This window comes from Microcebus murinus, chromosome 12, assembly GCF_040939455.1.
Source record: "Microcebus murinus isolate Inina chromosome 12, M.murinus_Inina_mat1.0, whole genome shotgun sequence".
Taxonomy (NCBI): domain Eukaryota; kingdom Metazoa; phylum Chordata; class Mammalia; order Primates; family Cheirogaleidae; genus Microcebus; species Microcebus murinus.
The window spans coordinates 90,262,295-90,286,549 of record NC_134115.1 but is presented as its reverse complement, the minus strand read 5'-3'; the positions used below and the strand labels follow the sequence as shown (position 1 = coordinate 90,286,549).

Sequence of the window (24,255 nt, the reverse complement as noted above, 5' to 3'; positions counted from 1 at the left end):
GCAGCTGCAGAACGGGTGGTTCTACAGGCTCACAACCCACACCTTGAGCTCAAAGCACACCCAGTGCTCTTTCAGTACCAGATAGAAATGAAATCCAGTAGGCGTATTTTATGTTAAAAGCAGACTCTCCTGGGGTACATTGTTGATGTGCCTTACAGTTCTGTTGTAGGTACATGAGACTACACTCAGAGATATAAATCCCAAAGAACAGATTTGACTGGGGTATGATATGAAGGAACCAGAGCTCTTTCTACCCCTATATTTTAAGCTAAAAGAAGGGAGAGGGGGGTTATAAGCTTCAACTGGAATATGATACGTCAGTGTTAAAAAAGGGAAATTATTATGATTAAGGGTGGTCCCACTTCAGAATCAACATAATTAAGACAACATGCAAGATTTCTATTTTAATTTTGAAGAGAAAAATAGGAAACTTGACCCTGAACATATATTTACCTCCTATAACATCAGAATTACCTCAGATGATACATTTCAAAACTGTAAACATGGGAGGCTGTTGGTAAGAACAACAATGTTGATTATCTGACAAGTGTCATATATCTCAGTAATCAGGTATGTAAATATAAATAGCTAATGATCTGTCAATCAGATTGTGGCAAATTTTGCTATTCAAGATAAGTGCTTTTTTAATATTTGTCATTGGGTCAATGCTGTCACTAGGAACTCCAGACAATCTTGAGCCATTAGCTTTGGGCATTAGAGGAATCATCAAATCATTTACTTACTAAATTTTGTCTTATTTAGTGTTCCAAGAGCCAGTGACAGTATTAAGAGCAATATTTGTCTGTCATATAAGCAGTCAAAATAAATGGAGTTGTCAGTGTCCTCTAGCACCAGCTAATAGGCCAATTCTTTTTTCTCCCTTTCTTAAACTTTTTATTATGAAAATTTTATAACACACACAAACAGTACTCTTAGTATTCATCATCCAGTTTCAATGATCATTGGTTTTCTGTCATTTTATTTATCCCTTCGCACTTTTTAAAAAAATAGGTATATTCTTGATGGTGTTAAATGTTAGCAATGTTGAGTTGAAGAGTTAGAAATTGGTTCTGAGTGAGGGCAATTTAAATGATAAAAATATATGAAATGTTAACAGAAACTTTAGCCCCAAAAGTAGACTGTATTTTTCTTTCTTTTAATGTAGGATGGAAATTCTAACCAAGAGGATGACTAATGGTGGGAATATATACCATGGAATTAATGCCCTGCAAGCCAAAATCAACCTCATTGAAAGGTGCGGGAATAGAAATGGATGCTGTTTTAACTGTTCTGCTCTCTGGCCAAAGAGTAGTTGCTAGTGCTGCGGACTCTGCAGTGAGATTGCCAAGGTTCAAAGCCCTGTTCTGGCACTTTCTACATGTATTACTGTGGGCATGCGACCTACCTTTCTAAGTTTATTAATCTAAAATGAGGATCGTAATGGTGTCTACCTCATAGTGTTGTCAGACGGATAAAATGAAATAATGTGTGTAAAACATATATGTACTCAATAAACGTAGTTATTTTAGTCTTTCAATCTTTCAGTATGGATAAGAGTTATTTATATCCATTGGAAAGTAGAGGTAAATAATTCAGACAAAGCCCTTCTGTTCTCCAGTACAAGTTTGTTGGTATCCACTGTTGCTTGGTCTTTGGTTTTGTCTTTGAGTACCTAGTCCATGCAGAGTCCTCCCCGAAGTGTCTAGAGTGTTATAAGAGAAAGGGAGATACAGGACTATTTTATTTATTTATTTATTATATTTTATATTTTTGAGACAGGGTCTTGCTCTGTCACCCCAGCTAGAGTCAGTGGCATCATCGTAGCTCACTACAACCTCAAACTCCTGGGCTCAAGCGATCCTCCTGCCTCAGCCTCCCAAGTAGCTGAGACTACAGGGGCACACCACAACACCCAGCTCATATTTCTAATTTTAGTAGAGATGGGGTCTCGCTCTTGCTCAGGCTGGTCTGGAACTCCTGACCTCAAGTGATCCTCCCACCTCAGCCACCCCAGAGTGCTAGGATTACAGGCGTGAGCCACCGCACCCGGCCAGCACCATATCTTTGTCTATGAAATGGGGCTGATCCCTCTGACCTCATCAGTTGGTGGCGAGGGTTACCGTAAGTGAATTCGTGCACATAAAGGTCTTAACACAGCGTCTGTCACATAGTAAGTGATGGGTACAGGTATACTATTACGATGTGTCTGTGTTGAAGGGCAAAGTTGTGTTTTTCACTGTGAGAGAGCAGCGTGGTTTGGTGGGAGACACAAAGGGCTCAGGCGGAAGAGAGACGTTTTCTCAGCCCGTCTCCGTAGCCCATTAACTCAGTGACCTTGGAGTAACCTTGGGCTAGGAAAGGTGACCTCACTGTGGGTATAATGAGGGAGCTGGCACAGGGTGAAAGTGCTGGCACCCTCTAGCTCTTGATATTCCAGGAGTCCATGAAGATGTCCATCGTGCTGATTTTTGCTTAAAAATTTAATTTTTATTTTTTCTCGTAGATTGTATGAAGTAAATGTAGAAGATGCTAATGAAATAGACTGGGAAGATCTTGCTAATGCTGTAGGGTAAGACCATTTATTTAATATTAAGCTAATTAAAAGATAAAGATGACTTTTTATAAATGACTGCCTATCGGATTTTAAAGACAGGACTGAAATTGATGCTGCCTATGGAATTTTATGTAAGCTGTGGTTAAGATTCCTCCTGTTGGCTAGGAAACCAATTCGATATACAGTGCAGAGTAAAAGCCAAGTTTAAGAAGCAAGCTACTTAAAGGTTCTGAGCTGCTAAGTAGATAAGGTTTTCATGACATTAAATAGATCATTAATTAGGTATGGTTTTCATTTTTCTTCTTTTTTGTGTGTGTCAAGTAGATCATTGCACATTCTCCAAAGATCACGGGATTTCCAGTTACCTCTGTGTACCCAATTTGGAGCTCTGACACTCTACCAATTCTCTAGCTCAGTGATTCTCAGGCCAGCTTGCACGTTGATATCATCTGGGGAACTTTTTAAAGATACCAGTGCCACACCCAGAGAGGATAATGGAATTGATCTGGTGTGGAGCCTGGATGCTAGGATTTTCCAGAGCTCCCAGGCGATTCTGAGTGTCTTTTCATCTGTAAGGTTCTTCTGCCTTTGCCCTTGCCGGTGTTGACAGTTTGGAAGAATGCAGGCTAGCATGCGGAGGGATTGTTTGGCCCTTAGTCTTGACAGGTGGATGGTGGCGTGAAGCTCCTGCAGCCTGGCCGGCTTTCAGAAGTATGGCTGCTGGTGTGACATTGCTCTTGGTCCATCAGGAAGGGTTTAGACTGGTTAGGCGGCTGCAGGCGGGGGGGGGGGGGGGGGGGGGTCGGTAACCAGATTAATTATTGAAAAAAAGACATGCTTTTATTAAGAAAATGTGTCCCGAAAGTTTAATGATTTTTACTTTAAAAAACAATTTAAGATTTAGTTGTTTCCCTCTCTAATTGTAAATTGAAAATGTTTCTGTCCCACTTATTGTTCATTGAAATGTAATTGTAATTGAAAATGTAGCAAAACATCATAAGCGTCTGCTTGTTTTAGCTTTGCAAGATAAAAATCAGGGAGCACCTGCCTTTGAATTCTGACAAGTATTAGGTATCCACAGTGTGATGGGTGCGGGGTCTGGGCCAGATGAGCCACTTGAGGTCCCAGCTCCATCCCTTAATATTAATAGCTGTGTGGTCTCGGGCAACTTCTGGGCTTCAGTTTCCTCATCTCCTGAATGAGGGAGAAGAGTAGCCGCTCTGCCATTGAGGTTTCGTGACGATCTATTGTGTAAAGCACTGAGGGTAGTGCCAAGTGCAAGGTCAGCATCTCATATGTGTCGTATTTTTATCACATGTTAATGGTGAAATCACATAATGATTTCGTGTTCCAGATGAGAAAACTACTTGTATCTCTAGACCTCACCTTAATAAATGTACTTACTGCACAGCACTGAAATGATAAATTTTTAAACTTACTTTTTTTTAAATCTTTTCTAAAGTGATGTTCCTCCATCCTATGTTCAAACTAAATTTTACAAGCTGAAAGCTACCTATGTTCCCTTTTGGCAGAAGAAGACTTTTCCAGGTCAGTATTCTTGAGGTTTGTAACCGTTAACACGACTTTTGGTGCCACTTGCTGGTCGTGTGAGTCACCTGGGCAAGGGCCTTTAACTTCTTGGAGCCTCAGCTTTCTCAACTGTAAAATGGTGAAAACGGGCCCGGGCGAGGTGGCTCACGCCTGTAATCCTAGCACTCTGGGAGGCCGAGGCGGGTGGATACCTCAAGGTCAGCAGTTCGAAACCAGCCTGAGCAAAAGCGAGACCCCGTCTCTACTAATAATAGAAAGAAATTAATTGGCCAACTAAAAATATATAGAAAAAATCAGCCGGGCAGGGTGGCACATGCCCGTAGTCCCAGCTACTTGGGAGGCTGAGGCAGGAGGATCACTTGAGCCCAGGAGTTTGAGGTTGCTGTGAGCTAGGCTGATGCCATGGCACTCTAGCCCAGCAACAAAGTGAGACTCTTGTCTCAAAATAAAATAAAATAAAATGGCGAAAACTGGCAAATTATAACCCCTACCTGACGGGACTTTCAAAAGTACTAAATGAGATAAGATATGTTCAGCATAGGGCTTGAAACTTAGTGACTTAGTAGATGACTGAGTGCTGCTGGTATTGCCATCATGGTTACTAGCACACACCCATGTGCACATACCACATGTGACACATGGGTGCACACACATACCATGTAGTATGTACACATGTGTACACACACTGTTCCAGAAAGAGTATAAGGTGCTTGATTCCTTTTTTGTAGCCATTTGTGGGTAGTTTAGATATATAAGTCCCAAGCTCAGATCCTCATAGCTATGTGAGCAACTCGTTAAAAATGCAGATTCCTGGGCCTCATCCTAGACCTCCCGAATACTAATCTCAGGACTGAGTCCAGAGTCTGGACTTTCTCTAAAAGCTTAGCGAGAGGTCTCTCGGGGTCAGCCCTACACCACTGGTTTGGATGATGTCGCACCTGGCAGTGTGTGACGAAATCCTTTGTGTTCACTGCCTAGGTTTGAATCCTTATTAACCCCATGACCTTGGGCAAGTTTCTTCACGTCTTTATGCCTTTGTTTCCTCATTTGAAAAATGCATTAGGCCAGGCACGGTGGCTCATACCTGTAATCCTAGCACTCTGGGAGGCCAAGGCGGGAGGATTGCTCGAGGTCAGGAGTTTGAAACTAGCCTGAGCAAGAGTGAGACCCTGTCTCTACTATAAATAGAAAGAAATTAATTGGCCAACTAATATATATAGAAAAAATTAGCCAGGCATGGTGGCGCATGCCTATAATCCCAGCTACTTGGGAGGCTGAGGCACCAGGATTACTTGAGCCCAGGAGTTTGAGGTTTTGTGAGCTAGGCTGATGCCATGGCACTCACTCTAGCCTGGGCAACAAAGTGAGACTCTGTCTCGAAAAAAAAAAAGCATTAAAAATAGTGCCTACCTTATAGGATTTTTGTGAGGATTGAATAAGTAAATATGAATAAACCAACTAGTTTGGGACCTCAGACATAGTAACAACAGGAGTGGTGCGGTGTCGTTATCCTGTATCCTTTGGCGTTGTTAAGAGGCTTTGTACAGACAAATAAATTCAAAATTAAATTTCTTTTCTGTAGAGATCATCGACTATCTTTATGAGACTAGACTACCTTTATTTAAAGAAAAGTTAAAAAAGAAGATGGAGACAAAATGCAATAAAATCCAGACTCCTGCAGCACCCAAGCAAGTTTTCCTGCTTAAAGACATCTTTTACAGTGACAGTGAGGGAGGCAGAATAGACTCGGAAGACTCAGAAGAAAGTTAAGCAAAGGTTACTATTTCTTGTCCTTTTTATATCAGTTTGGTTGCACTTATATACATGTGTCAGTAAAGCTATTCTCAGTATTGATGTTTAATAAAGGATGTACAGTGGCCAGAGGAAAAGGTATGGAATCATAACTTCCATTGTGGTGCATTAAGAACTTGCTCATGTTAAAGTCTGTTTGAATGTGAAAAGAACGAGGAGCTGAACTGATTTAATATTTTTGTACCATTCTGTTGAAAATAATTACAATCAATGTTTTTATAAAGCAAAGTATCCCAAGTCCCTCTCATTGCTGCAGAGGGTCCAGTCACATCCTGTGAGCATTTCGTTTTGTGGGTTCAACTGTATGTATGCTGAGCAAAAGTGAGAAAGTCAATAGTTCTCGTAAAGTATGCCGTTCTGTCGTTCCAGTGTTCTCAGTGTATGTATGTATTGGACGAGTGTTCTGTGGAAGTTTGGATCTGCCGTTCCTTCAAACTGGTCTCTATTCCCTTGTACTTATCATAGTTTGTGCATTTCGTCTTCCTGAGTGTGATTCCAGTGTTCAAAGACAGGTATTTTTCACATAAGATGTCCTCTCAAAGCAAGTCACTGAATTTATCTGGTGTTCAACTGGAAAAACAAACAAAAAACCAGCAGTCTCTTACATTGCTTGTAGAAAAACCAGCTTTGTTAGACTAATTGAAAGGTGCTGTGTCAGCCTCAAGAACAACTCATTCCTGTCAGATTTTCAAGGTTAATTTTAATGGTTGGCTATTCTGTCAATCAGGAAAGCAAAACCACTAGGTATTTCTAGCCGAGAAGAACTTCATATAAATTTGATGTTCCTTTAGAGGACAATTTGGTAAGATAGAAAGCCAGAAGAGTGTATATATTCTGTGACCCAGCAACTGTACTTCTAGGAATTTATCCTAAAGAAGTAATAAAACTAGTGTATAAAATGAATGTTTATAATAGAAAAACAGAAAATGTGTAAATGTTCCTAAATAGGAAATTTGTTAAATTATGGTATATTCCTAGAATGGAATAGTAGATAGTAACTAAAAATGATCACGATAGATTTGATGATAATATTGTTAACAGTATTAATAACCGAAATACTTTGGAAGAGTATATATTTTCTCAATTTTATAAAAGTAAAAATGTAAAGGAAGCTGATTATGTATATAGATGCATTAAAATATATGGGAAGAAATAAACTAAAAATGTCAACTTGTTCTTTCTGGGCAGTGGGGTTATGAGTTTATGGGCTAGAACTCTGGATTGCAGGTATCGGAAAAGCAGACTCAGATAGACCTGAGGAATCTATGGGCTCTCAAAACTGAGAGTCCAGACATATTGCTAGTTTTAAGTGTCCATCCAGCCACTTGGAGTCACCACAGATGTGGTTTCTTGCTGATTCTCTGCCCTCCCTTTGCAGAGTCCACTTTATCCTGAGTCCACACAAGGTGGTCCCTTGGCTACCAGGGCATGCCCTCGTATAGCCACATCTCAGCAGTTTGTCCCCTTTCAGAGGAAGAAAGGGCTCTTCCACTAGTTCTTGCTTGAGTCTCGGGTTTTGTGTCTAGTACCCAAAAGAAAGCTCACACCCAACTCTCAACCACTGCTGTAGCCGGGAGGGTAGGATTGGCTTCGACCCTCATTTCGGCTCTGGAGCTGGAATTTAGCTCAGCATCCCTCGAAGGGCTGAGAGGGAAAATACTCCAGTGGAATATCAGGGTCCCATTAGCAGAATAAGGGGTGAATGGACTCTGAGGAAGCAACCCACAAATGTGCATGCCTGTGAGTAATTACCTGTGCTATAAATTTTACCCAATGTTTGTTGTGTACTTCATAAAAGTTTTATTTATATAACTTTCTCACCCATGTCTCCCATGCCTCTCACCTCAAATAAAGAAAAAGGCAGCATAGCATACAAATCTTAGGCCAGCCTTTTTATACATAGGAACCCAGAAATTCAGAAGAAAAAAACATTCAGGTGAGGCGGGCTGATCATTTGAGCTCAGGAGTTTGAAACCAGCCTGAGCAAGAGCGAGACTCTGTCTCTACTAAAAAAAAATAGAAAGAAATTAATTGGCCCAACTAAAAATATATAGAAAAAATTAGCCAGGCATGGTGGTGCATGCCTGTAGTCCCAGCTACTTGGGAGGCTCAGGCAGGAGGATCACTCAAGCCCAGGAGTTTGAGGTTGCTGTGAGCTAGGCTGACCCCACAGCACTCTAGCCCAGGCAAGAAAGTGAGACTCTTGTCTCAAAAAAAAAGAACATGCAGATAAATTGAATATGTGAAGTGTGGCCCAGGAGCAGGGTAGGTGGTAGGTTGTAGGGAGGAGCCACCCCAATTTGGGATGAGAAAAGGGCACTGTGTATACTTGGCAGCAGGTGGAGGAGGACTCAAAATGAGTCAGAGAGTGAACAAAGGCAAAGAGGAAAAACAATACCTGCCTCCAAGAGAGAAGCCTGAGGAACAAATAAAATTGTGTTTAACCTGCCTTAATTGCGCATTATTGGTGTTCTTGGCCCAGTGCTTGGTCATTTTGTCCTTGTCGGTCACAGTGCATTTCAGCTATTCGTCTTCACTGACTTCATTCCCCAACAAAGAGGCCCAAGACTGCAGCATGCAGAGTAGGTAGAAAATGAGTGTTTTAACCAGACCAAGACAACCACTCACTCCACAACATTACCTTCAGTCCAGCAGACACTACTGGCCACCTGCAGTGAGCCAGGTATTATTTAGGAGCTAAAGATATGAGAGCTGACTTGGGACCTATTTTCTTGGAGGCTACACAATCCAGTACTTTCCAAACACTGTTTCCTGTTTATTTCCTGAAATGCATGCCACTGGCAATCTTTGGCCTCGCTGAGACAATCCATTGATTCCATCAGCCCACCCCTATGTTGATTTGGCAAACTTTCGTGACTTGGCAAAGGTATTGCTTTCTTTGCATTTGTATCTCCAAAGTTCTTTGATTCGGTATGCATCCTGTGCGCTGGCTGTGTTAATGGAAAAGGAAGATCCATCGCCTCAGTTTTGCTGTACTGTAAACTTACACAGGGAATGGCTGTTTATAATTTTCAGCATTTCACATTTGCCTAACTTAAAAAACCATATGTCAGAGTATTTGAATATAATTACCTTTTGAGGTCATTATGACCACAAACCATCATTTTTATAGGAGAGCTGTACAGCACTTTAAAGTACTCATGATGTCTTCATTTGAGGCATAAATGCCCAATACTTAATGCTTTTAATAACATAGTGTCACTGTGAGATGGAACAGGAAGAGAAAAGGAATAAAAGGGGAAAAAAGGATGAATGTAAACTAATTATTAAGTGGATTTTACTGCAGCTTATATTTATGAGAAATTGTATTTTGGATGCCACTGGGCAGCTGTAATCTGAAAGACCCAGCAAATGTATTTTGTTTTCTATTGTGTAGCAGATAACTGTCAATCACCAAAAAACATCTCTGATATTTATAATTGTTGCATACAATATTTTTATTGAGGGCATTTTGCTCTTGCCTTTATTTATAATGCTTAATGAAAGTGACAAACTTCTAGGTGGGTTTCCTATAAAAGAGGCCAGATAATATATGTACATAAACCATAAAAACAACGTTAAAATTTGCATATTTTCTACTTCAGATATTATTTACCTTAAGAATTGGGACTTTTTTAAAGTATTAAATTCAGTAAGTTTTCTGCTTTTTTCCTTGGTAACAGGAGATGGTTTTTACAACTGATATAACATTTCGAGTAAACAAAAACATGGGTAAGTATTAGTACTTGATTTTTAAAAAGCTACCGCTGCCTTGTATAATTTATTTAAATAATACTTGCTATAAAAAAGATATAACGCCCTAATGATATAATATTTCTAAACACAAAATATACATTATTGACAGAAGTTTTAAAAGACAAATAACTGGGAGACTATACTATATTCATAGATTGGAAGATAATTTGTCCCGACCCGAGGGACCTTCTGTTACTCGTGGGGTCAAGGGGGACCGTGCCTGAAAGAGATGGGCGAGAGAAAGGAACGAGTCCAAGCAAAGGGTTGTCAAGGTCTACTTTACTTGGATTCTTAGTAGGTTTTATAAGCATACAGAAACAAGGAAGTAGAAACAGAAAAATAGAGTGGGGTGACGATGAGTCTTGGGTTTGGGCTAATCAGCCCCAATCATCGTCTTATCGGTATCAAAGCTGTTTGTGACTGATTACTCAACCCCAACCTGGCAGGTGGTCGGGAACAATTGCAGTCAGTACTCCCTGGAGCATTCCGTGGTCAGCACGTCATGGAATGCATTCTTCTCGGAGCTATAGCTGGAATTTTCCAGGGCGAAGCCCGTGCGTAGGACGAGTCATAGGGGAGTTGAGGGTCTTTGAGGGTCCTTGCCTCTAACAATAATTGTAAAGATATTCTTCACAAATTGATCTATAGACTCTATATAATAGAAGTAAGGTATCAATAGGATTTGTTAGGAAAATCAATAAATTAATTCTAGAATTTATATGAGCCGGGCGCTGTGGCTCACGCCTGTAATCCTAGCTCTTGGGAGGCCGAGGCAGGCGGATTGCTCAAGGTCAGGAGTTCAAAACCAGCCTGAGCAAGAGCGAGACCCCGTCTCTACTATAAATAGAAAGAAATTAATTGGCCAACTGATATATATATAAAAAATTAGCCGGGCATGGTGGCGCATGCCTGTGGTCCCAGCTACTCGGGAGGCTGAGGCAGAAGAATCACTCGAGCCCAGGAGTTTGAGGTTGCTGTGAGCTAGGCTGACGCCACGGCACTCACTCTAGCCTGGACAACAAAGCGAGACTCTGTCTCAAAAAAAAAAAAAAAAAAAAAATAGAATTTATATGGGAAAGCAAATGGCCAAAAGTAGCAAATACAATCTTGAATGAAAACAAGGTGAAAATATCCACATGCAAAACACGAAGAGTCATTATAAATCTACGGTAATTACAACAGTGTAGCACTGGTGCAAAGATAGACAAATGAAACAGAAACATATTAAAGACTCTTCATTTACAACAACAATGACACATCAGAATTGTAGACAATGATATTTTCATTGCTATCCCCTATATGGCAAATAGTAGATGAACAGGAAATATTTCTTGACCAGTCTGAGCAAGATCAAGACCCCCTGGACATGGTGGCACATGCCTAAGTCCCAGCTATTTAGGAGGCTAAGGCAGGAGGATCACTTGAGCCCAGGCGTTGGAGGTTGCAGTGAGCTGTGATGACACCACAGCACTCTAGCCCAGGCGACAGAGTGAGACCTTGTCTCAAAAAAAAAAAAAAAATTGTTGAGAAAATGAATGGATTGATGAGTGCAGAGAGGTGACTTTACCATAAAGCTACTACCACTGAGACTTGAGGGGCTATCACTTGCAAAGGCACTGCTATAAACTGACTGTTTGTGTCCCCACAAATTGATACGTTGAAATCCTAACTCTCAATGTAATGGGATGGGGGGGGGGACTTGGTGGGTGATTAGGTCATCAAGGCAGAGTCCTCACGGATGGGACTAGTGTCCTTATAAACAAAGGCCCCCAAGAATGTTGGTACTTTGGGACAGGAGTATGCCAACCTCCTCATTTGCCAGCAAATTACTAGGTCATTAAATATGAAATGTCTGGGGGGGGGGTTGTTGTTTTTTTTTGAGACAGAGTCTCGCTTTGTTGCCCAGGCTAAAGTGAGTGCCGTGGCATCAGCCTAGCTCACAGCAACCTCAAACTCCTGGGCTCAAGCGATCCTCCTGCCTCAGCCTCCCGAGTAGCTGGGACTACAGGCATGCGCCACCATGCCCGGCTAATTTTTTTCTATATATATATTTTAGTTGGCCAATTAATTTTTTTCTATTTATAGTAGAGACGGGGTCTCACTCTTGCTCAGGCTGGTTTCGAACTCCTGACCTTGAGCAATCTGCCTGCCTTGGCCTCCCAGAGTGCTAGGATTACAGGTGTGAGCCACAGCACCCGGCCGAAATGTCTGCTTTTGAATGAAAAGTGCAGTTTATTATATCTCAAGAAGCAATGCAATTAATCAAGTATGCACCTAAACTATGGCACAGTTTGGCCATCTTAATGATAGCTTGTTTATGCAAGCAGTGAAGGAGCCTGAAGAGTGAGTGGCAATGAAATTGCAAAAGGTGTTTTCCACAGCTTGTTGAGAATTAAATATTTTTCCTTGCAAAAAGTGTTCCAAAGCCTGGAAGAAGTGGTAGTCAGTTAGTGCAAGGTCAGGTAAATACTGTGGGTGACAGAGAGTTTCCAAGCACAGCCTCTGTAGTTTGAGCAGCGTTGTTTGTGTGACAAGTGAGGGAGCGTTGTCTATTGGCCTGTCTCTATTAGCCAATCTTGGCTGCTTAATCGCAAGCATCCTTATTATTTCATCCAATTGGTTCCAGTAGAAACCCGCTGTAATTGATTGATGAGATTTCATGAAGCTGTAGTGGATAATACCAGCGCTGGACCACCAAACACACACCGTTGTCTTTTTTTTTGATGAATATTCAGTTTAGGACTGTGTTTCAGCACTTGTTGTTTATCCAACCATTGTGCTAAATGCAGGCAATTGTCAAAAAGAATCCATTTTTCAACACACATAACGATATAGTGTAGAAATGGTTCACCTTTATGTTGTGACAGCAAAGAAAGGCAAGCTTCGAGATGATTTGCCTTTTGACACTTGTTTAATTCACGCAGAACCCATTCCTTGCCGATTCGAATGGTCCAATATTGTTGGAACAGTAACATCAAACTTTGCTGCTAATTTACAGGTAGGTTGAGATGGATTCGCTTCCACTATTGCATGTGCATTCATGCAGGTGCCTCACAAGAGGCAGAACCAAAGCTCTGGGTAGGAGACGAGTCCCTGAGAACTCTGTCTCCACTTAGCTGTGCCACTGCAAGGTCAGAGCCCCAGTCTTTAGTTTCAACGGGGAGCTAAATCTAGCCGGGTGTCAGGTCCAGAGGAACAGAGCACCTCCAGCAGCCTCCTTAGCAGTGGCCTGATTTGCTTTTTTGTCATGTTGGCCACCAGCTTGGGCTCAGCCACAGCTTGCATTAGGGCCATTATTTTGGTGGCATACTTAATATCCTTATTTTTGGTAGCTTTCTTCTTGCCAGTGCTGTAATGATGTGCAGGCTTGCTGAGGCCTGACCTTCAAAGCACAATGGCAGTCTCCTGTCCGCTTCACCAGGCCCTGGCATTCCTCCAGCAGGAGCTCGGCGGCCACCCCCAGAGGTGAGCTCCTGCTGCTCGCCCAGGTCCGCCTCCTGGTCCTGCTGCGACCAGTTTCTCAGCCACCTCTGGTCTGCGGTTGCCTCACTGCCACCCGGCCCCTCCCTTGCCACTTCCTGCCTGGCTTGCAGAGCAGCAGGCATGGCTGATGCTGGGGATCAGGGTGGCACCCTGAGGCAGGGGCCCCTTTACTGCTTCTGTCCATGCAGCTAGTGCCAATTGAATCCCCACTGTCAGCTTTGCCCAGGGCTCCTGTGAGGACTTTGGGAAGCAGGGAGCTCTGGGTCCCCTCCTTTGCCATCTGAGTCCTGTACTTAACAAAAACATTAATTGCTTTCCTGGAGGCTTCCTGCCACCCAGAATCCTTTGCAATTTGGGGCAATGTTCTTTTCAAGGTACTTCTTTACAAAAAGTCAGTCTGGGGCAGCTTTTTCTCCCATTCCTTTTGACTGTCTCTAAGGCCCCTGCCAGCTGTTCTTGCACATTCAAGCCCTCTATCTGATTTTGCCACACATAGCCTTGCTATGACTGGGGCTTTCCTCTGGCACAAATTGAGTTTGCTGCCAGGAGAGGCCATTCAGAAACCCGAGTCATAATTTACTGGGCGTGGGACTAAAGAGTTAGCTCAGGCAGCTCCCTCCCAGCCCTCCCATGGTGCCAAGATGGCATCGGCTGGTGTTCCCTCCCCCTTGCTGTGCCGCTCCTCCCTCCTGCTCAATCCGCCCTGCTCTGTAAAAAGAGACAAAGAGGATAACTATATAATGATAAAAGGGTCAATTCAGCAAGAGGATATAAAAACTCCAAATATATTTGCACCCAACACTGGAGCATCCAGATATATGAAGCAAATGTTGTCAGAGATAAAGAGAGAGATAGACCCCAATACAATAATCTCTGGAGACCTCAACACTCCACTCTCAGCATTGGACAGATCATCCAGGCAGAAAATCAACCAAGGAATGTTGACATTAATCTGCACTATAGACCAAACAGGCCTAATAGATATTTACAGAACATTGCATCCAAAAGCTGCAAAATTCACATTCTTGTCCTCAGCTCATGGATCATTCTCAAGGATAGACTTCAAAACAAGTCTTAAAAATTAAAAAAAAAATTTAAATCATACCAAGTATTTTCTCTGAACACAATGGAATAAAACTAGAAATCAATAACAAGAGGAACATTGGAAACTATACAAACACATGGAAATTAAACAATATGCTCCTGAATGACCAGTCAATGAAGAGATTAAGATGGAAATTTAAAAATTTCTTTAAACAAATAAAAATGAAAACACAACATATCAAAACCTATGGGATATGGCAAAAGCAGTAGGAAGAGGAAAATTTATAGCATTAAGTGCCCACATCAAAAAGGTAGAAAAACTTCAAATAAACAAACAATGAGTTAGGGCCTAGGTCAATAACCTAGCCATCAGCTTCTGTATTATGCTTGCTTGCTTGCTTGCTTGCTTAGGAGAGTGGGAAATTTTCAGTTGACCCTCATCTGACCCCGCACCTGCCATCTGGCCTCTGCTAGGGTAATTAAGTTTAGAAACTAAGGAGAAGGGTGGTGGTGCCTGGCACAGCTGCCCACAAGATACAGCCACTAGTCCAGGGTCGAAGCGCCCTGGACCCCTGAGGCACCCGACATGCTCTAAGTACCTGGCGAAATGCGCGTGGGCTTAGATCGCAGGATGCAGGATGTACTTCAACTAAGATTGATGTTGTCTGTGATTAGGGTACTTCAGAGGCTTCCTCTCGGCTGAATCTTGGCTGCAGCTGGTGACTCCTACAAAACCCATCTCAAGGCTCCAACCCCCCCCCCCCATTGTGCTAAAACAAGATAGAAACATAAGATTAATGCTAGGCGGGGCGCGGTGGCTCACGCCTGTAATCCTAGCTCTCTGGGAGGCCGAGGCGGGCGGATTGCTCAAGGTCAGGAGTTCAAAACCAGCCTGAGCAAGAGCGAGGCCCCATCTCTACTGTAAATAGAAAGAAACTAATTGGCCAACTAATATATATAGAAAAAATTAGCCAGGCATGGTGGCGCATGCCTGTAGTCCCAGCTACTCGGGAGGCTGAGGCAGGAGGATTGCTTGAGCCCAGGAGTTTGAGGTTGCTGTGAGCTAGGCTGATGCCACGGCACTCACTCTAGCCTGGGCAACAAAGTGAGACTCTGTCTCAAAAAAAAAAAAAAAAAAAAAAAAAAGATTAATGTTTTCTCTCGCTTTTGTAAAAGTGCTTGCTAATTATAATTTTAGAGTGTGGTTTTTTTGCCTTTAAAAAGGGGCTGTTTTTCCCTTCTCATCACAACTTTTCTGTGTCTGCCACTCTGCAGGACAGGAGTAGTCCTGGCCAGTAAATAAAGACTCACAATTTGGTCCAATTTGGTTTTTAAGGTGGTCTTTTCTCGTGCTTCAGACTATAACACAATGCATCTAAAAGAACTAGGAAAACAAAAGCAAACCAAACCCAAAATTAGTAGAAGAAAGGAAATAATAACGATCAGAGCAGAGATAACTGAAATTGAAACAAAAAAAGTGAACCAAAAAGTTTGGTTTTTGAAAAGATAAATAAAATGACACATCTTTAGCCAGACTAGGAAGAGAGAAGACCCAAATAAATCAAATCAGAGATAAAAAAGGAGACAGTACAACTGATGTTGCAGAAATTCAAAGGATCTTTAGCGACTACTATGAGCACCTATATGCCAATAAATTGGAGAACCTAGAAGAAATGGATAAATTCCTAGATACATACAACCTATCAAGATTGAATCAGGAAAAAAATCCAAATCCTAAATAAACGAATAACAAGTAATGAAATAGAAGCAGTGATAAAAAGTCTCCCATCAAAGAAAAGCCCAGCACCCATGGCTTCTCTGTTGGATTCTACCAAACATTCAAAGAACTAACACCTACTTAAACTATTCTAAAAAATTGCGGAGGAGGGAATACTCCCAAACTCATTCTACAAGGACTGTATTTCCCTGATATCAAAGCCAGAGAAAGATACAACAAAAAGAGAAAACTATAGGTCAATATCTGTGATGAACATAGATGCAAAAATCCTCAAAAAAAATACTAGCAAACCAAATTCAACAACACATTAAAAATATTATTCATCAGGCCAGGCGTGGTGGCTCACGCCTATAATCCTAGCACTCTGGGAGGCCGAGGCAGGCAGATTGCTCGAGGTCAGGAGTTCAAAACCAGCCTGAGCAAGAGCAAGACCCCATCTCTACTATAAATAGAAAGAAATTAACTGGCCAACTAATATATATATATATATATATATATATATATATATATATATATATATATATAATTAGCTGGCATGGTGGCACATGCCTGTAGTCCCAGCTACTCGGGAGGCTGAGGCAGGAGGATTGCTTGAGTCCAGGAGTTTGAGGTTGCTGTGAGCTAGGCCGACGCCATGGCACTCACTCTAGCCTGGGCAACAAAGTGAGACTCTGTCTCAAAAAAAAAAAAAAGGCCGGGCGTGGTGGCTCACGCCTGTAATCCTAGCACTTTGGGAGGCCGAGGCGGGCGGATTGCTCAAGGTCAGGAGTTCGAAACCAGCCTGGGCGAGACCCCGTCTCTACCAAAAATAGAAAGAAATTAATTGACCAACTAAAAATATATATACAAAAAAAAAAAAAATTAGCCGGGCATGGTGGCACATGCCTGTAGTCCCAGCTACTCGGGAGGCTGAGGCAGTAGGATCGCTGAGCCCAGGAGATTGAGGTTGCTGTGAGCCAGGCTGACGCCAAGGCACTCACTCTAGCCTGGGGCAACAAAGTGAGACTCTGTCTCAAAAAAAAAAATATATATATATATATATATTATTCATTGTGATCAAGTAGGATTCATCCCAGGGATACAAAGATGGTTCAACACATGCAAATCAATCAATGATGATACATCATATCAACAAAATGAAGTACGAAAACCATATGACCATTTCAACTGATGCTGAAAAAGCATTCCATAAAATTCAACATCCCTTCATGATAAAAACTCTTTAAAAACTGGGGATAGAAGGAATTTACTTCAACAAGATAAAAGGCATATAGACAGCTTTTTGCCTCCCTGGCTGAATTTATTCCTACGCATTGTATTATTTTGAATGCTATTGTAAATTGAATTGTTTTTAAAATATCTTCTGTGGTTGTTAATTAATGGTATATAGAAATACAAGAGATATAGTGAGATCATGTGTTTTTTTTAATTTCGGCATATTATGGGGGTACAGATTTTAAGGTTTCAATAAATGCCCTTTCCCCCCTCCTCCCACAAGTCTGAGTTTCCAGCGTGACCATCCCCCAGATGGTGCACATCTCACTCATTATGTATGTATATACCCGCCCCCCGCCCCCCTCCCACCTGTTCAATACCCTATTACTGTAGTACCTATGTGTCCACTTAGGTGCTTCTCAGTTAATACCAGTTTGCTGGTGAGTATATGTGGTGCTTGTTTTTCCATTCTTGGGATACTTCACTTAGTAGTATGGGTTCTAGCTCTAACCAGGAAAATATAAGATGTGCTATATCACTGTTATTTCTTGGAGCTGAATAGTACTCCATGGTATACATATACCACATTTTATTAATCTATTCTTGGATTGATGGGCACTTGGGCTGTTTCCACAGCCTTGCAATTATGAATTGTGCTGCTATAAACATTCGAGTGCAGGTGTCTTTTTTGTAGAATGTCATTGGATCTTTTGGGTAGATGCCCAGCAATGGGATTGCTGGATCAAATGGTAGATTCACTTGTATCGCTTTAAGGTATCTCCATATTGCTTTCCACAGAGGTTGAACTAGTTTACAGTCCCACCAGCAGTGTAGGAGTGTTCCTCTCTCTCCGAATCCACGCCAGCATGTGTTATTTGGAGACTTTTTGATAAAGGCCATTCTCACTGGAGTTAAGTGATATCTCATTGTGGTTTTGATTTGCATTTCCCTGATGATTAGAGATGTTGAGCATTTTTTCATATGTTTGTTGGCCATTCTTCTGTCTTCTTTAGAAAAATTTCTGTTCAAGTCCTTTGCCCACTTTTTAATAGGGTTATTTGATTTTTTCTTGCTGATTTTCGTGAGTTCTAAGTATATTCTAGTTATCAGCCCCTTATCGGATGCATAGGATGCAAAAATTGTCTCCCATTCTGTAGGTTGTCTGTTTACTTTCATGACTGTTTCTTTGGCTGTGCAGAAGCTTTTTAGTTTGATCATGTCCCATTTATTTATTTTTGTTGCTGCTGTGATTGCCTTTGGGGACTTCTTCATAAATTCTTTGCCTAGGCCGATGTCTAGGAGAGTGTTTCCAACATTTTCCTCTAGAATTCTAATAGTTTCGTACCTTAGGTTTAAGTCTGTTATCCAGCGTGAGTTGATTTTTGTGAGAGGTGAAAGGTGTAGGTCCTGCTTTAGCCTTCTACAAGTGGCTATCCAGTTTTCCCAGCACCATTTGTTGAAAAAAAAAAACTGAGTTTTTAGACTTAATCTTGTGCCCTGTGAGTATGCTGAATTCATTTAATATTTCTAGTAGTTTTTTGTACTCTTTTTAGGATTTTCTACATAAAGGATCATGTCATCTGTGTGTATAATTTTACTTTTCCTTTTCCAATATGGGTGCCTTGTACTCTTTTTTCCTGCCTTATTGCTCTGGCTAGAACTTCCAGAGCAATGTTGAATAGCAGCAGTGAAAGTGGGCATCCTTGTCCTGTCCCTCATCTTAAAAGGAAAGCTTTTTGTCTTTCACCATTGAGTATGATGTTAGATGTGGGTTTTTCATAGATGCCCATTATCATTTGACGAAATTCCCTTCTATTACTCGTTTTCTGAGTGTTTTTTTTTTAATCATGAAAGGATGTTGGATTTTGTGAAAGGAGATGTTTTTCCCACATTGATTGGGATGATCATGTGGTTGTTTTCCTTCATTCACTGACATGGTATATTATATTGATTTATTTTTGTATGTTGGACCACTCTATATTGCCCAGGCTGATCTTGAACACCTGGGCTCAAGTGATCCTCCTGCCTCAGCCTCCCATGTAGCTGGGACTACAGGCACCCACCATCGTGCCTGGCTGTATATAAATTATATAAACATGATGAAATTAATGGAAGATGTGGCAAGAGTGAAGATGACTGATGACAAAATCAATGAAAATTATTGTAACAAAAATTAATTAATTCATCAAGAAGTGATCCTTTCAAATAAAAATAATGAGCAATAAGCTCTTGGATTGGTGATAATCCAAATAACATAGACAAGTGAGTGACTTGACTAAACTGGGAAAATTACTAAAATTTCATTTTTTTTTTTTTTTTTTTTTTTGAGACAGAGTCTCGCTTTGTTGTCCAGGCTAGAGTGAGTGCCGTGGCGTCAGCCTAGCTCACAGCAACCTCAAACTCCTGGGCTGCAGTGATCCTTCTGCCTCAGCCTCCCGAGTAGCTGGGACTACAGGCATGCGCCACCATGCCCGGCTAATTTTTTTATATATATATCAGTTGGCCAATTAATTTCTTTCTATTTATAGTAGAGACGGGGTCTCGCTCTTGCTCAGGCTGGTTTTGAACTCCTGACCTTGAGCAATCCGCCCGCCTCGGCCTCCCAAGAGCTAGGATTACAGGTAAAATTTCATTTTTTATATAAAATACTGACAAATAAAATCACAAGATGTATCTGAAAATGAGAACATCTGTAATGACCTGGTAACTGAGTGCCACTAATTCAGAGTACTCAGGTTCAATTATCTCACCAGGAAACTAAGTGCTCTAAATCTTACAGCTCATGTGTGGAAGAAAGCTTACACAGCATTATCAAACTAGACCATTAATTTGGAAAAAACTTTTCTTTTTCTTTCTTTTCTGAGACCTTGCTCTGTCATCCAGGCTGGAGTGCAGTGGTGAGGTCATAGCTCACTGTAGCCTTGAACTCCTGGGCTCAAGCAATCCTCCTATCTCAGCCTCGGGAGTAGCTGGGACTACAGGCACATACCACCACACTTAATTTTTAAATTATTATTATTATTATTTAAGTAGAGATAGGGATCTCACTATGTTGCCCAGGCTGGTCTTGAATTCCTAGCCCCAAGTCATCCTCCTGCCTCAGCCTCCCAAAGTGCTGGGATTACAGGGATTTGATGGAAACTTTTCTAAATTCTTAATAAAATATATTCAATCTTGCTAGAGAAAGGACAATTATCTTTCTAAGAAAATTATCTTATGTCTTATTGTTAATTGAGGTAATTAAAGTGTATGCAGCCAAAATATGTTAACTTTTATCAAATTGTGTTGGCAGTTTAAATGTTATGCTATTTTTTTTCTGTTTGTTTGTGGGTTTTGTCAGTTTTGTTTTGTTTTTAATAGAGAAAGGGTCTTGCTCTGTTGCCCAGGCTGGAGTGCAGTGGTGCCATTGTAGCTCATTGCAGCCTGGAACTCCTGGGCTCAAGCAATCCTCTTGCCTCAGCCTCCCAAGTGGCTGGGACTACACAGGTGTGCTACCATGCCCTGCTCACTTAAAAAAATTTTTAAAGACAGTGTCTCGCTTTTGCCCAGGCTGGTCTTGAACTCCCTGCCTCAAGCAATCCTTCTGCCTCAGCCTCCCAAAGTGCTGGGATTTACAGGCATGAGATACCATGCCAGTTTTGTCAGTTTTACAGATCTGTGATTTGTACTTATTTATTCATTCCAAATAAGTATTAATTTTTGTTTCTAATTTTGCCTTCACATATCTTCTTGCAGTGCTTCTGTTTAAGAACATCCTACAAATTGGGTAAGCTTGGGCTCTACAATCTCTGAATGTACCTTGGATCAGTGAATCTCCCGACACAATGTTGAGTGTAAAAAGCAATTTGCAGAAAAACGCATTCAGTATAATTCCATATCAAAAATTTTAAAGTATGCAAAACTTATTAATATGTTTACAGATAAAAACAAATGTGAGAAGATTATAAGGTAAGGCCCATAGAGAACTGCAGAGGCAAGATGAAATTATATGACTTTTGTTTACCCTAGGCACTTACACCTTCGTGACACTTTTCTCCATAAAAAAATAATAAAAATGATATTTTATGATTGTTGGTATAACGATAAATATATTAATGTTATATATTAAAACATTTTCTTCAACCTAAACTTTCGCTTTTTTTCCTGACATTTATAAGAAGTCAAAACATTTTGTGTGCCCATAAAACTATCTTGGTGCCTAGGCGTGAGTTATCATGTTTACTAGTTCAATCTCCCTGTTCAGAATTCAGGGTAATGTTTTATACACTGTTTTATACAGAGTGGTGAGTAGCTTGGCATTTATATTTTTTCATATACATTAATACTTTAATAAAATCAGTTTAAGGAATATACAGCTAAATCTATGTCACAAATTCTCCAAGGACATACATTTAAAATTTTTCAGTAGCCATTCAAGTCCTTTTTCAAAAGTATTATATAAATGTATTATCTTTAAAAGGATACATACACAAATTATAACACAGTATAGTTTTGAAACATTTTTGTAACTCTCTTATTTAAACACTTTCTTTGAATGTGGCCAAAATATTTCACAGGGTGGAGAAAAACAAAACCCGAAAATAACGGTCTTCTCTTCCTTCGCTAGGAATCCCCAGATTGTTAAATTCCAGTAACGGACAACACGCCCTTCCAACAAGCCACGCCCCTTTACTGGAATGTTCCTTCCCCGGGGGTGTCTCCCCCAGTTCTCCCTTGACTTGCTTCCTCTCATACTCGAGTTGAGGTTCTCTTCGGTAAGACTGTCCCTGATCAACCTGAGCCGGGTGCACCTAAGCCTCTTCTTTTCTTTCTTTCTTTTTCTTCTTTGACAATTATCACTGGTTCCCAATCTTCTTTTCTTTATAGCATGAATCACTGCTAGTAATTATTTTGTTTTCCTTTCTCCGCTACTAAGAGTGTAAAATAGTGGTGATGCCTCATCACCTGGGTCAGTAGTAGGCGTTAAAAAAGTGGGTAGGCTTTCCAGTGCATTTTACTCGTGGTATCGTGTATCACTTGTATTTTTTTTTTAATTTCAGCATATTATGGGGGTACAATGTTAAGATTACGTATATTGCCCTTGCTCCCCCTCGCTTGTATTCTTTACAATACTTAATGTATCCCTTTTCTGTAATATATATATTCCCTCCAAATTCCGTGTTCACATAAGTTACAGTATATTTTAGGTGGTCTTTAAAGGAAATCAGATTTCCTTTAACACACCCGCTGAAACACCTGAGCCGTTGAAAAGAGAAGAAAAAAAGACGCAACGGAAACGGCGGGAGGGTAGGCCCGCATCCCTTCCCAGGTTAGCCGCAGCCTGGGCCGCCCAGCCCGGAGGAAGTCACGGCTCAGCGGCAAACTTTTCCCCTGCCACTTGACGGGCACTCCTGATTGGACGGGCCCCAGAGGCCCGGAAGTGACGCCAGCGGCCGGCGCCCGGACTGGCCCGCGGCGCCCCGCTGCCCCTCTTTCCACGCCCCGCCCCTCGGCGCACCAAAACAAGAAGGCACCGGCCGGGGCGGGGCCTGTGGACGGCGGACGCCGCGCGGGGGGCGGGGCCTGCCCTCGCCGCGGTTGTGGGTTGGGCGCCCGGGTGGCAGGCTCGCACTTCCGCCCGCGGCCGGCTGTTGGGCCAAGGCATGGAGGTGGGCTAGGGGCTGTCGCGAAGCTGAGCGGGGTAAGGAGAGAGCGGCGGGCTCGAGACTGCAGGCCGGGCGGGCGTGGGCGCGCGCGCAGCTTGTGCACGCGGGATCGCGTCGAGTAACCGTCGCGGCGCGAGAGGTCGGGCGGGTGGGGGAGGGGCGGCGCGCTGGGCCGCTTCTCCGGGAGGGCTGAGGTCGCGGCGCCGGAGGCGGGAGCACCCGCAGTCGGCTGGCGGGCTGCACTGTTGCCGTTCCTGCACGTCGGGGGCCCGGGCGCTGGGCCCCCTTTCCCTTCCCGCTGCGGTCTCGTGTGAGCTGTTTTTGCCGTGGGCACTGCGTAGTTGCTGGGGATGAGTGGGAGGGAGGTCTCGCTGTGGAAAGTGTCCGTCCCCTTGACGCCCCCTCCTACCTCCCGCCCTTCCTACCTCTGGCCCCAGCATCTCTCCCTCTGGAGAGTCTGGTTCTCCCGTTGGCCGCCTGTGCCTTCCCTGCCCTGCCCGAAGGGGCTGGGGCGCTTCCAGCCGCCCGCAGGGGCTTTGTCTGCCCTGCCCACCCTCGGGGAGCGGTGGATGTGCCCAAGATTCGCACAACCCCGAGTGAGACGGGCTCGACGGCTGTAGGGGAAAAGCATCCCCCTACTAGGAGGACGATAGGATTGGTGTTACCTGCGCTTGGTAATTTGGGAAACTTTTGACTAAGTGCCTAGCTATTCCTTGAGTGGGGACAGTCCCGTGTGGAACTGGGAGTCAGAATTGCACTTTTACCCTTCATTTGTTACTTGTGTGTCTACAGACAAATTGTCTATCCTTAACTTTTCTGGGCTTCCTCATCAGTTGGCAATATCTGTCTATATTTTATAGGATTGATATAGAGCTCAGATGAGGTAAAGAGTGTAAAAGCCACTTTTGTTTCTTTTTAATTTCAGAAATGTTCTTTTGAGGCCAAAGACTGGGTATATATGAATGCAAATGCTCATTCACAAATAAGCCCAGCAATCTCGATTGAGAGGATCACTTTTCTGTAGGCCATTTGCCCAGGTAATTATTTTTGTAAATGGGAGTTCAGACCACCAAGGTAAGTGCAATGTTAAAAACATATAACAGGTTCTGAGGGGATAGAGAAGATCATCAAAGAGAATGGAAGAGAGGATGGGTCAGACAAGCCTCCAGACGCGATGACGCTCGGATGGGTTGCACACTGGTGTTCTCAAATCCAACTTTCTATCAGAATCACTTAGTGGAGTTCTTTAAAAGTGAAACTAAATTTTATCAACAGAATCTCATCGTCTACATTTTATTAAATAGTGTCTGAGGTGAGTCTGATGTGTATTCAGAGGTAAGAACCAGGCAGAGAGGTGCGTGTTCAAGGTAGATGAACTTTCATAGAGGCAGGGAATGGCAGACATCATGAGTCTATTTAGGAAGAGCAGGTGAAGGGAAATAAGTGTGGGGGAATAG

At 42.2% G+C, this 24,255-nt stretch overlaps 2 protein-coding genes across 5 annotated transcripts in view; both read left to right on the top strand.

Annotated features, from left to right (window-relative positions):
* The window catches only part of TTF1 (transcription termination factor 1), a 30,349-nt gene extending 15,257 nt beyond the window's left edge, over positions 1–15,092 (top strand). Inside the window, exons 8-13 of one of the 4 annotated variants that reach the window (XR_001148727.3) lie at positions 1,166–1,255; positions 2,504–2,569; positions 4,017–4,102; positions 5,688–5,881; positions 9,601–9,649; positions 12,598–15,092. Coding sequence is in view for 2 of the 4 variants with exons in the window: in XM_012744097.3 (XP_012599551.2) it covers positions 1,166–1,255; positions 2,504–2,569; positions 4,017–4,102; positions 5,688–5,875 (430 nt within the window). In the remaining 2 variants the exon portion in view is untranslated. Of the gene's footprint in view, positions 1–1,165; positions 1,256–2,503; positions 2,570–4,016; positions 4,103–5,687; positions 8,140–9,600; positions 10,711–12,597 lie in introns of those variants that run through there. The other 3 variants (XM_012744097.3, XM_012744096.3, XR_001148729.3) reach the window with 3 other exon arrangements.
* A 7,617-nt stretch (positions 15,093–22,709) lies between these two features.
* SETX (senataxin) overlaps positions 22,710–24,255 on the top strand; it is a 78,946-nt gene continuing 77,400 nt past the window's right edge. The window contains exons 1-2 of the mRNA XM_012744093.3: positions 22,710–22,833; positions 23,724–23,835. The gene's annotated coding sequence lies outside the window, so the exon portion shown is untranslated. The remainder of the gene's footprint in view (positions 22,834–23,723; positions 23,836–24,255) is intronic.